This window comes from Protopterus annectens, chromosome 15.part0 (assembly GCF_019279795.1).
Source record: "Protopterus annectens isolate FY-2018-M chromosome 15.part0, PAN1.0, whole genome shotgun sequence".
NCBI lineage: Eukaryota > Metazoa > Chordata > Ceratodontiformes > Protopteridae > Protopterus > Protopterus annectens.
This window is the reverse complement of record NC_056749.1, coordinates 392,806,596-392,818,674: the sequence shown is the minus strand read 5'-3', so window position 1 is coordinate 392,818,674 and position 12,079 is coordinate 392,806,596. Positions and strand designations below refer to the sequence as shown.

The 12,079-nt window shown below is 41.5% G+C and overlaps 1 protein-coding gene across 1 annotated transcript in view; it reads left to right on the top strand.

Annotated features, from left to right (window-relative positions):
- The window catches only part of LOC122789836 (connector enhancer of kinase suppressor of ras 2-like), a 279,796-nt gene extending 276,268 nt beyond the window's left edge, over positions 1-3,528 (top strand). The window contains exon 4 of the mRNA XM_044057274.1: positions 3,364-3,528. Coding sequence (XP_043913209.1) covers positions 3,364-3,528 — 165 coding nt within the window. The remainder of the gene's footprint in view (positions 1-3,363) is intronic.
- Positions 3,529-12,079: the final 8,551 nt, after the last annotated feature.

Below are 12,079 nucleotides of genomic sequence, written 5' to 3'. Positions count from 1 at the left end.
ACCCTTGTCCACAGCTCTGGAGACTGATTCGAAGACATCAATCAGGTTCAGAAGACAAAATCGGCCCTTCACGAACCCAAACTGGGTGGGGTCCCGTGGTTGAAGGTTGTCAATGTCTTTGTTTGTAAGTTCCATGAAAATACGTTCCATGCCTTTGCAGATCAGTCTCGTTAGACTGATGGGACAGTAGTTCCCAGGATCCAAGATGGATCCCCCCTTGTGGAGTGGGATAACTGTAGCTGTGTGCCACTCAGTGGGCACGGAGCCTGAGATGAGGCTATGATTAAACATGACACTTAGGTGAGGTGCCATTTCATTTTGTAGTTCATGTAGTATACAGCCAAGGATGTCATCTGGTCCCATGGATGCTGTATTCTTAGCTATGGAGAGTGCAATTTTTACCTGTGTGGCCATGATTACCAGAATTTGGCAATCTTTTGGTATTGAGATGGGCCCTTAAGGGGGTGAGGGGGGGGTGACATTGGCACTAAATCGATCTGCCAGGATATTGGCGATATCCTTGGGATCAGTATATTTAATACCATTCTGTTGTAGCTCAGAGCAGATCTGAGCATTGCCATTTAGATTCTTGACATAACTATATAATGCCTTGTGGTTGTCTTTGGAATCTTTGGCAATTTTATTTTTGTAACTAACTTTGGAGGATTTTATGAGGAATCTCAACTTCTTACTGAGGCTGGTAAGGGAGTTTTTTTGCACCCTGGGATTTTCCTCTTTTCTGCAACAGTTTCTTCCTTCTGTTGTATAGTTTGTTTATGACAGGGGACCACCAAATTGGCTTCCTTTTTTTGGAGGAGAATGTCTTGGTTTTATTTGGGATGGCACGATTCATGTACAAGTGGATGTGCTTGTACAGTGCCTTAGTGTAGGATTCAGCAGTCGAACTTTCAGCTCCCATCTGCATGGGTGCCATGAAATTTGTCACTTCTGACTTAAGTAGCATGAAGTTGGCCTTGGAGAAGTTTTTTACAGAGGTTTTCTTATGAGGGGTGGGGGTGGGATGTGGATGTCAAGGGTGATTTTCTTATGGTCAGACCTGACCAATGAGGGGGTGACCACTGGTATGGAGCATATGTCTTCCATGTTGGTAATGACCAAGTCTAGGATATTGGAGCCCCTGTTGGGACAATGGATTATTTGATCCATGGTGTTGGAATTTATGAATTCCAAGAACCGTTGGGAAAAGATGCTGGTACCCGAGTTAATGGCAGGGTAGTTGAAATCACCCAGTATTAGGGTGTTTGGTTATATCTTAATATTTTCCAGTATGTTTAGAAAGGTGTAGTGAGAATCTTGGGGCATGGTGGGGGATCTGTAGCAAGCTACAATTTGGATTGCAGTCTTACCTAGTGTTAGTTGCACCTGGAGAATTTCAGATGCATTGTGTTGGGCAACTAGCCTGGAGGTGTGAATATCCTTGGTGAATATGGACACTCCTACACCTTTAGTGTTTCGGTCCTGGTTTGGTGGCCAAAAAGGGTGGTAAGAGTTGTAGCCTGGTATTGCAGGGGTGCTCTTTGGAGTCTTGAACCAGGTCTCATTTACTGCACAGATATCGATGTTCTCCATTTTTAGGAGTGCCTCAAGAGGTTTAGACTTCTAGCACTGAGTAACATTACCTTCAGATTTTTCATGCTTGTACCTGTTACGAAGGTGGTTTTGTCCTTTGAACCTTGCCTAAAAAAGGCACTATAGGGATGGCAAGAGCTATAGCCAGTAACCTGAATCCCAGGGGTGACAGGTGCAGACCATCTCTGGCAAAGCATCATGGTTTGTCGATCATGTCGTCCCAAGCAGACAGATACTGGATCCCCTTTGAATGACACCAGAAGCTTAGCCAGTTGTTTAAGTCAGTTATTTTGTCCTTATACTGTGGTGTCATTCTGGGCCAATGCAGGATGCTACTCAGGGCTAGGGTCATACCTGCCTGGTCCACATGACTCGAGAGCGCTTCTATGTCTCTTTTCATGCAGTCCAAGGAGGTACATCTCAAGTCATTCACTCCAACATGGACAATGACAGAGTCGTATTTGTACTTGTTCAGGGTTCAAAGCTTTTTCCTTGTTCTTATTGTAACTTAAGTAATCATTTAAATCCCTGGTGCCTGCTGTTGTGCCCTGCCCTGCCCATATACCTTTCATGCTGCAAAATGGTTGTTTTATTATCTTGAAGAATCCATGGTGTCTAGTGCCACCCCTAGTACTGGAGGATTTCCTTAGTAGTCTAGGAAAATTTAGAGGTAAGACAGCCCTCTTCGAACACAGGCACACACACACATATCCCCCCCATCCAATAACACTTAGGGACATAGTCACCCTTGCACCCATTCACACATACACACACCCTTACTCAACTATCCTTTAACTACCCCCTCTTCTGAAATCATCCAGGCAAACAAACAAACACACACACACACACACACACACACACACACACACCTGAGAGCATTCATCTCTCTACATCCACCCACACATGCAATCACACACACCCTTCTACACCTGTCTGCTTAACTCCCCAGTACTTACCTGTAATGCTGTTTGACCCACTGAAAGTCATGGGTGAATACAAACTATTGGCTGGGTTATTTACTTTGGTCTGCTGAGCTCTCTTAGACAGCCAAGCAATTCTCTGTATCGCGCAGATGAGTAATTGTCTTAAAGCAGGTATTTCTGAGAAAGACCACGTGGCTAATTAGCACAGACAACTGCTCCAGAATGCCTCATTAGCATATATCTCAGTGACAGAGATGATCCACCTTAGTAATCTGACAAACTGAGTAGGATTACTGCAGCAGGCCTGACTCTGAATCAGTAAGGGATACTGTGATTGGTCAAAACCCATGTTAGGGCTTACAGCTCATGAACTTACTTCTTTGCCTTGCTAGTCTTCATTTTCCTCATTAGGCACATTTATGTTAGTCTCAAGGATGCTGTTCCTAAGTATTCTTCTGTAATATGCCATGTGTGAGAATGCTATTCAGTCTTGTCCCTTAATAAAAAATCAGTAAACTGAAAGGTACCATTTCTGATTCCATTTTTATATTTTGCATTTGTTAACTGGAGGTGATGCCTGTTAAGTTTATTCTTCTCAGCCATCACCTGTATCACATAGGGAGAGAGGGGTGGGGGAGATTTGAAGAGAAATACAGGCAAAGACATTCCGATATAGAACATTTAACAGTACAAAAAATAAGAAAACAATGGAGGAATGTAGAAAACAGGATTAGTAAATCAGAAATTAAATAAACAAATTGAAGTTATGGATTATCTGCAAAGTGAATAATTTAGTGTTGAGACTCCAAAAAAAGCACTGTGGCACTATGATGGAACTACTGATCCCAAGATTAAAGAACTTGTGAAGCAGGAGGCATCTGAAGAAGATTTGCAACATAATGATGCTTTAGAGCCTTCTGTAGGAGACCAGTATGAAAGTGTAGTTGAAGTTACACAGCAAAGGAAGGAAAAGAAAACAGTGGAATCTCTGACAGCAGGTAATGTTGTGGAGTGATGGCCATAAGGTTCCCATATGAAGGAGCAGCATATGAAGCAGGGTGTATTTGAAGAGGATATGTCACAGAAAGTTTTTCTGGAACTTTCTGTAGATTGCTCGCAGATAAGATTGAGTAAAGAAGCTCTCAATCCAGAAGAAAATGATTTAAGGCAAGACCTACTTGATTTAATAGAGATGGATAGATATATTAAGATAGATGAAAGAAACAGATTATAGAAGTTAAGTAAGACCCACAATGTTAGAGGATTGATAAAACAGTTGAACACAGTTATTAGGACTAGTAAGAGAAATTCACATGATGCAAAAGAAAAAAATAGAATATATTATTGAATAACTAAAGTAATAACTGATAAAGTATTACCACAAAAACAAAAGTAACAAAGGAAGGGAAGGTAACAAGTAAAATGCCAGCATGGAAGTATTGAATTGAGGAAATATAATGCAATTTAGACAAGAAGTATCACTGTTAGAAAAATGTAGAAAAAGGAACAGATCATCAAAAATACTTAGAAAAATGCACATGAAAAAAGCAAAGCACAGCATGAACCAGATCAAGATTTAGTGTATACTTTTGCCAGTAATAAACTAAAAATATCAGCACAGACTGAAAAACTTAAAAGGTATGCAGATAAATATAAAGGAACAAGAATAAAATTAGAAATGTATGGATGATCCAAAAAGATTTCATACAGAATCGGGAATCAAAGTAAAAGGAACAGAAACATTACCAGAAAAGAACAATCAGGCACATTTTGGAGAAATATTTATGAGGAACTTTTTGAACATAAAGATGCTGGCTGAATGGATTGAATAATTGAAAGAAACAATAAGAGCTCTCATGTAGACAATATGAAATGGGATGAAGTAATAAATAGAGAAATTGAGACAAAATTAAGAAAGCTCCTAAATGGAAAACCCCAGGCCCAGATGAAGTACTTAATGTCTGGCTAAAAGCATTAACATCACTACACAAAGATTTAGCCCTAAGTAGGAATTAATTATATGTGCATTCCAAACAGACACCAGACTGGTTAACAACAGGAAAAACAATACTCCTGAAGTCAAGGCCAGTGTCATTGGTCTCTGACTGACTAAATTTGCAGATAATTGCAAATTAGGAGCTGTCATTAAATAAATCTCACACCAACACCCATGTTCTCCAGGAAGGACTGTTTAAGTTTAAGTGGTGTGTGCACACATGCATGGTTCATAGATTAGTACTATGCTAACTGCCCTTGTGAGCCATTTAAAGCCTAGCCAATTTTCCTTTGTGAGACTCAAACCCTGCATCTTGTGTTTGTAAGGCAAACACCTTAACCATTAGGCCACCCTCCCAACTGACAGACAAACAACTGATGTCAGAGCCATGGACTAAAACTAAATGCCAGGAAATGCATAATAGCATCTTTTGGGAAGTCATCCACCCTGGTAACTATCATATTGATAATGCACCCATTTTAGCTGACACACACAGACAGTAATCTAGCCTTTGACCATCATGTGTCTACAGTAGTTAGGAAATCATTCTGTGTTGTGCAACTTATAAACAAAGGCATGGCATCTAGGTCCAAGGAAGTCATTGTTCCACTGTATTCACCATTCATTAGACCTGTTATAAGTACTATGCCCCCTTTGGTATGTACCTAACCAGGCATATCCAACAACTGGAATGTCCACAGAGGTTTCTCACTAGAAGAATACAGGTCATAAGTAAACTGTCTTATGTAGACCACCTCAAGGCTTCTATCCCTGTATTCTGTCTCCTAAAGGCTGGTGAGGGGAAATCTATACTTGACATACAGGGCATTGTCAGACCCCACTCTGAATAACCCATTCTAAAGAGTTAAACCTTGCCCATAATATAAATAGGACCTGCTGGAGAAACAGGTATGTATCTCAGAGGCCACCCTGTCTTTTGAACAGGATCCCCATCCATGTGAAGCAGAGTTCCTCCAGTTCCTCCATAACCCAATTCAAGTGTAACTTGGACATTTGGATGGGGAACAGGAAATTCATCTCTGGCTTGGCACCTATGTCTCTAATGGAAACATATAGCCTGTAAAATGGTTCATCTCCCAGGACCCTACTTGTAAATGCTTCATCTCCCAAACCCCTGCTTACATTTATCAAGAGTATCAGAACTTGTCAGAGATTTGGGATGCATGACTAGGCTTAAAAAGACCCTTGCAGTTGTTAGCCTAATAAACACCTATGAAACTATTAAGAGTTAACCTGAAAACTATCCTAAAAAAATATAGACCTGTAACATGCCTCTTGATGGTATAAAAGCTATATACTGAAATTGATGCAGAGTTTATAATCAGTCAGACAAAAACATTCAAATATGGCAATAGAAGAAAGGAGATAACAGAAGAAAGTCATATGGAATAAAGGATCATTTGTTGTTAATAAAGCCATAACAGAGAACTGTAAAAAGGGGAAGAATCTAAGTATGGCATGGATAGATTACAAACAAATCATTTGACAGCATTCCACATTCATTGGTAAAGGAATGCTAACAGATGTATAACATACACCCTACACTGATCTATTACATTACAGTGACCATGAAACATTGTCAAACCACTGTACAGCTGAGCCATGACAAAGGATAAATTATTATCCCAGGATTAAAAATTTCAAAGGGGAATATCCCAGGGTGATTCTCTGTCACCCCTGCTGTTTTCTCTTAACCTATTAAACTACTTACTAAACAGATTAGGTTATGATTACAGTTTGACTTTGGGAAACCAACCTTCTTTAAAACATCTCCTCTTCTTTTTGTGGATATCCTGAAATTGTGTGGTTCATCAGATAAGGGGTGGAAAACATAGGCACAAATGGTTAAAACTTTCTCAGATGATATATGAATGCCATTTGGTCCTGATAAATATGCAAAAGCAGCATTTAAAGTGGGAAAGATGCAGCACCAAGAAATATTAATCTGTTTGGGAATGTAATATAAAAGATGAGAGAGTATACAAAATAGATGAAGGATTGGCAATAAAACATGAAAAAATTAGAATTAAGCTCAGTAAAGAATACTTCAGAAGACTAAATCTAATATTAGAAACTGCTTTGACATCTAGGAATAAAGTCCAAGCTATAAACCAGTTTGGTGTTCCTGTTGTAACTTACAGTTTTGGAGTGACTGACAGGCCCAAAAAGTATTGGATCAGATGGACAGGAAAACAAGAACATTGCTTCACACTTAGCAGATGATAAACAAAAGTCAGTACTACTTGCCACACTCTAGCTTCTAGCATCATAGGAGGTTACTAGGATAACGGCCCCAGGGCACATACAAGCATTGCCAAGTTCAATCCATGTTCCCAAGGGTGCCTGGTTCAAACAGACACTAAAATCAGAAACTATTGTTCTGTCCAGGAGGGACACAGGTGGACCCCCGGGGTGACGTTTAAGAACCTCACAATTCATCACATCATTCTCATTTATAATTGCATAATGAAGGTCACACTAAATTAAAAAAGAATTGGAAACCGTTGTAAATCTTCTTTCTGGATGTAATACACAAATGGCAAAGGGCCTGTACACTGAAAGGCACAACAATGTGGCAAGATTGTGTATTGAGGATTGTGGAAACACTACATTATAGAAGTAGCTGAGAAGAACTGGAAACATGAACCACAAAGCATTATAGAGAATGATGAAGTGTATGTCACGTGGGATTGCCCATTATCAACAGTTCAAAAAATAGATGCTAGAAAACCAGATACAGCAGTCCAAGAAAAAAGGACAAAAGTAGTATTGCTCATTGAAATTGCTACACATAGCGATTACAGTGTCTCACATACAGAGAGAGACAAAGCCATAAACTATCAGGATTTGCAAGCAGAAACAAGTGCAATGTTGGAAAATGATGCCCAGTTAGTTCCGATAATAGTAGCAGCAATGGGTCTCCTAAAAAAGAATCTACGGCCATATTTCGATATGCTACTAACACATTTAACTCCATATGAGTTGTAGAAGGAGTCATATACTTTAATTATACTCTGGCTTAGGAATGGTGTCAATTCTGCTCTCTATTGAAATGTAGGCACTCGAAATGCTGAGTGCTGATAAGCAGGACAAAAAAAAAACAGAGAAGAGGAAATTTCACAAAATCTCGGGGTGTATGTACATTTGCCCAACCATTCATCCAGATTTTGCTTAAAGAGAGTTAATGAGCCACTTTGTTTTATATCCAAGGGAAGTCTATTCCATAAAAGAGGAATTCTCTGGGTGAGATATCTATTACTCAAGCAGGTCCTACTTATATTTTGATGAAAATTTAAATCTGTTGAGTAAATGTTTAGGGTGATATTTGTTTTGCAGATGTACAGGAAGTTACATAGAATTGCATCTTTTGAGGCACTGTTGGCCAAACCAAAGTCCCCTTTCAAGAGTCTGTAGGAAACAAAAAACATAGAGTGTGTTTTGAGGGCATCAGTGTAGCTCAAGGAAGATATGTTTTTGACTGTCTTAGTGAGGAAATGCTGCAATCTACCTAACTGAGTCATATGCTTAAAGGTTCATAGGCAAGTACTAGGCTATCTGCCCATGGGATTTATAAGCTTAGCCACAGAGTGATGGCTTTAGCCTCCCCATTAGATTAGTAACCTGGGCCTCTGTCAACAGGGCTCCTGAAGTGATCCCAGGGTAGAACTTATGATTACCTATCCACTCATCAAGATTTCTCTTGAAGAGGGTCAGAGAGGAGCTCTGTCGAATATGGATTGGGATTCTATTCCAGAGTGAGGGGAGTCGCTGGGACAGGAATCTATCCCTCCAGCATGTCCTGTTTATTGTTGTACATAGGTTTAAGTCTCTAGAACGAGTGGTTCTGAGGGATCTCGTTTTTTTGAGGTGAAGCATGTCCATTAGTTCAGGGTTTGACATGGCCCTATAGGTCAGGCATTGGTCACCTCTGAGCAGACGGTAAGCGACTGAGAAGAGCTGGAGCTTTTTTAGTCGTGCTTCATAGGGTAATTGTTTAAGGCCCTTAATCCTCTTAGTGAGGTACTTCTGTGGTCTTTCTAGTTGTTGCAGGTGTCTAGTGAGGTACATCCCAAATGGGGCATTGTACTCTATTATGGGCCTAATGAGTGAGGAGTAAATGGGCACAATCACCTCCTTGGATCTGGATGAGAACCCTCTGTGATCAGGTGTGCCACATAGAAGGATTTCCTGACCATTTTAGCTATGTGGTTATCAAAGGAGAGCATGCTATCTACTTGGGTACCCAGGTCCCTAATTACTTCTTCTGTAGTTAGTGGATTCCCATCTATGTGGTAGTTTGTAGGTACTTTGTTTTTCCCAAATGGGATTACTATGCATTTTTTGGCATTTAGCTTGAGGCCGTGACTTTGACACCAGGTGTTTGTCTCTGTGAGACCCTTTTGCAGGATGTCTGTGTCAGCTGGAGAGTCAATTATTGCACCCAGTTTACAGTCATCTGTGAAGTTTGTTAGCCGCAGTCCTTCTGCCTTTGCCTGTACTTCGGTGAAATATATACTGAACAGTAGGCATCCCAGGACTGAGTCCTGTGGGACTCCGATTGTGACTGGTTTAGAGTCAGACATGACGCCTGCCACTCTTACTGTGTGGGTTCTGTCTGAGAGCCAATTGGCAACCCATCTCATGACATGGGGGTTGATATTTACGCTGGTGAGTTTGTCTATGATTCCTGAGTGTGGGATGGTGTTGAATGCCTTAGCGAGGTCCAGATATGCTGTGTGGACCACGTTCCCTTCATCTATGGCCTTGGTGACTGTTTCAAAGAAGTTAACCAAGTTCAGGAGGCAAGATCTGCCTTTAACAAAGCCGAACTGGGTGGGGTCCAGTGTCTGGAGGTTCCCAATGTCCCTGTTAATGAGCTCCATGATAATGTGTTCCATGGCTTTGCAGACCAAGCTAGTCAAGCTTATAGGGCAATAGTTCCCAAGGTCAGTTGTGGCACCACCTTTGTGGAGTGGTACGACTGTTGCTGTATGCCATTCTTTGGGTACATAGCCTGTAGAGAGGTTGAGTTTGAATAGTGATTTGAGATGGGGGGGTTAGTTCATTTTGAAGCTCGTGTAAGACACAACCTGGGATAGCATCTGGTCCCATTGATGCTGTGTTTTTGGCCTTTGCAAGGGCTGTCTTTACTTGTGTGTCTAAGATATCTGGAGTGCCACATTCTTCTGGGATGGGAGCTAGCTCCTTTGGTGGAGAGGGGGGTGAAGTTTGCACTGAACTTGTCAGCCAGGATGTTAGCAATGTTGGTTGGTTCAGTGTATTTAAGGCCATTATGCACTAGCTCGGAGCATATCTGAGAGTTTGCCCCTAGACTCTTGACATAGTTAAAGAAGGCCTTGTGGTTATCCTTAGAGTCATTGGCTATTTTTCTTTCGAAGTTGGCCTTGGATGATTTAATGAGGGAGCGCAGTTTTTTACTGATGTTAATCAGAGATGCCTTCTTATTTTGGGATTTTGTTCTATCTTGCAGGAGTTTCCTCCTTCTGTTGTAAAGTTTATTTATGGCCGGGTCCACCAGACTGGCTTCCTTTTTTTGAGGAGCTGGTCTTGATTTTACTTGGGATGGCTCAGCCCATGCATTCTTGAAGGTGTTCATAGAATGCACTTGTAAAGGATTCTGCCGATGGGTCATCATTTTCCATTTGATTGGGAGCTTTGAAACTTCCCACCTCAGTCTTGAGGAGTATGAAGTTGTCTTTAGAGAAGTTTTTTACCTTGATTTCCTTGACTGGGGGGGGGGGGGTCGGTATGTGGATTTCCAGTGTGATTAGTTTGTGATCTGATCTTACCAATGATGAGTTTACCTCAGGTGTGGAACATAGGTTCCCCATGTTGGTGATAACCAGGTCCAGTATGTTGTCACCTCTTGTGGGAGTGGTGACCATCTGTTCAAGGGCATTTGAGTTTATAAACTCAAGGAAGCATTGGGCTAGGGTGTTTGAGCTTGAGTAGTTTTCCCAGTAAATGTTTGTGATAGTTGGTTTGGATAGTTGAAGTCACGCAGTAGCATGGTGTTGGGTAGAATCTTCATAGTTTCTAATGTTCTCAGGAATGCTGTGTGAGGGTCCTGAGACAAGGTGGGAGACCTGTAGCAAGCTATAAATTGAACAGTCAATTTACCCGCTGTCAATTGCACTTGGATGGTCTCAGATTCCGCGTGCTGTGCTACTAACCTGGAGGTGTGGGTGTTCTTGATAAATATGGACACCCCCCCTCCTTTTGTGTTCCGGTCCTGGTTTTGAGGCCTAAAGGTATGGTAGGAGTTATAGCCCGGTAGTGTCTGTAGTAGTCTGTCACTGCACATACGTTCATTTCTTCCATACGAAGGAGAGCCTTGAGTGCATGAATTTTGAGGTTTAGACTTCTGGCGTTGAGCAGCATTACCCTCAGTTTTTGTTTATTATTGTTGTTTATGGAGGCAGGTTTGTCTTTTGAGCCTTGCCTAAAAAAGGCAGTATTGGGACGGCAAGAGTCTTGGTCAGTATTCAAAAGCCCAGGGGCAACAGGTGCAAGCAGTCTCTGGCGAAGCAACGTGGCTTGTCAAGCATGTTGTCCCAGGCTGACAAGTACTGGATCCCCTTTGAATGACACCAGTAGTTTAACCAATTGTTGAAACTGATAATTCTTTCTTCTTATGCTGGCATCATTTTGGGTGAGGGCAGGATGCTACTCAGAGTCAGAGTCATACCAGCCTGGGCTACATGGCCAGAGAGCTCCTCCATGTCTCTTTTCATGTAGTCCAGGGAGGTACATTTCAGGTAATTTACGCCAACATGTACAATGACAGAGTCATATTTGTACTTGTTATGGAGTGACTGAGTGCGTGTCTTATGTGGAGGATTCTGGCACCTGACAGGCAGCTTACGATAACCTTTTCCTTGTTCAGTCTAGTGAGTGGGACGTCTGTGTGCCTGATGATAGAATCACTGATTACTAGTGTGTTAGGTGTGTTATTTAGCCTTAGGGGCTGTTTTTGCTTGGCACACTGATGTTGTGATGTATGTGTTACCTAGTTTCTGTTGTGGGGTGGGGGTTGCTTGGGTGTATGCTTAGGAGGTCTCTGTTGCTTAGGCAGGTTCTTATTTAGAGCCTCCGAGTATGTTTTTGCGTGTTTCTAAGAGTTGTTTTCTGTTGCAGCTATGTGAGTCTGGTAATGTGGTGCTAGTGTTTCCCTTCTCCTTGTGACTGGTTGATCCAGTCGTGGGTTGAGAGAGCTTAGCCTCCAGTTTGGCTGTGTAGCTGCATCTCTCACATATGTTTGTGTTGGTTGGGAGGAGGAGGGGGTTGTCTGTGTACATGAGGCAATTGTAACATTGCCTCAGGATGCCCAGATTCACCAGCTGGACTGGAGAGCACACCTCTTAAGTACTTACTTAAGGAAATATTATACTTTATTATGAGCATGATGAGAGAGGAGTAGACAGGGACAATAGCTTCTCTGGACCTTGGATATATACTCCTAGTGATCACATTGGCCAGATAAAATGATTTGTGGATGACAGGGGATACACGATGATCAAACGTTAGC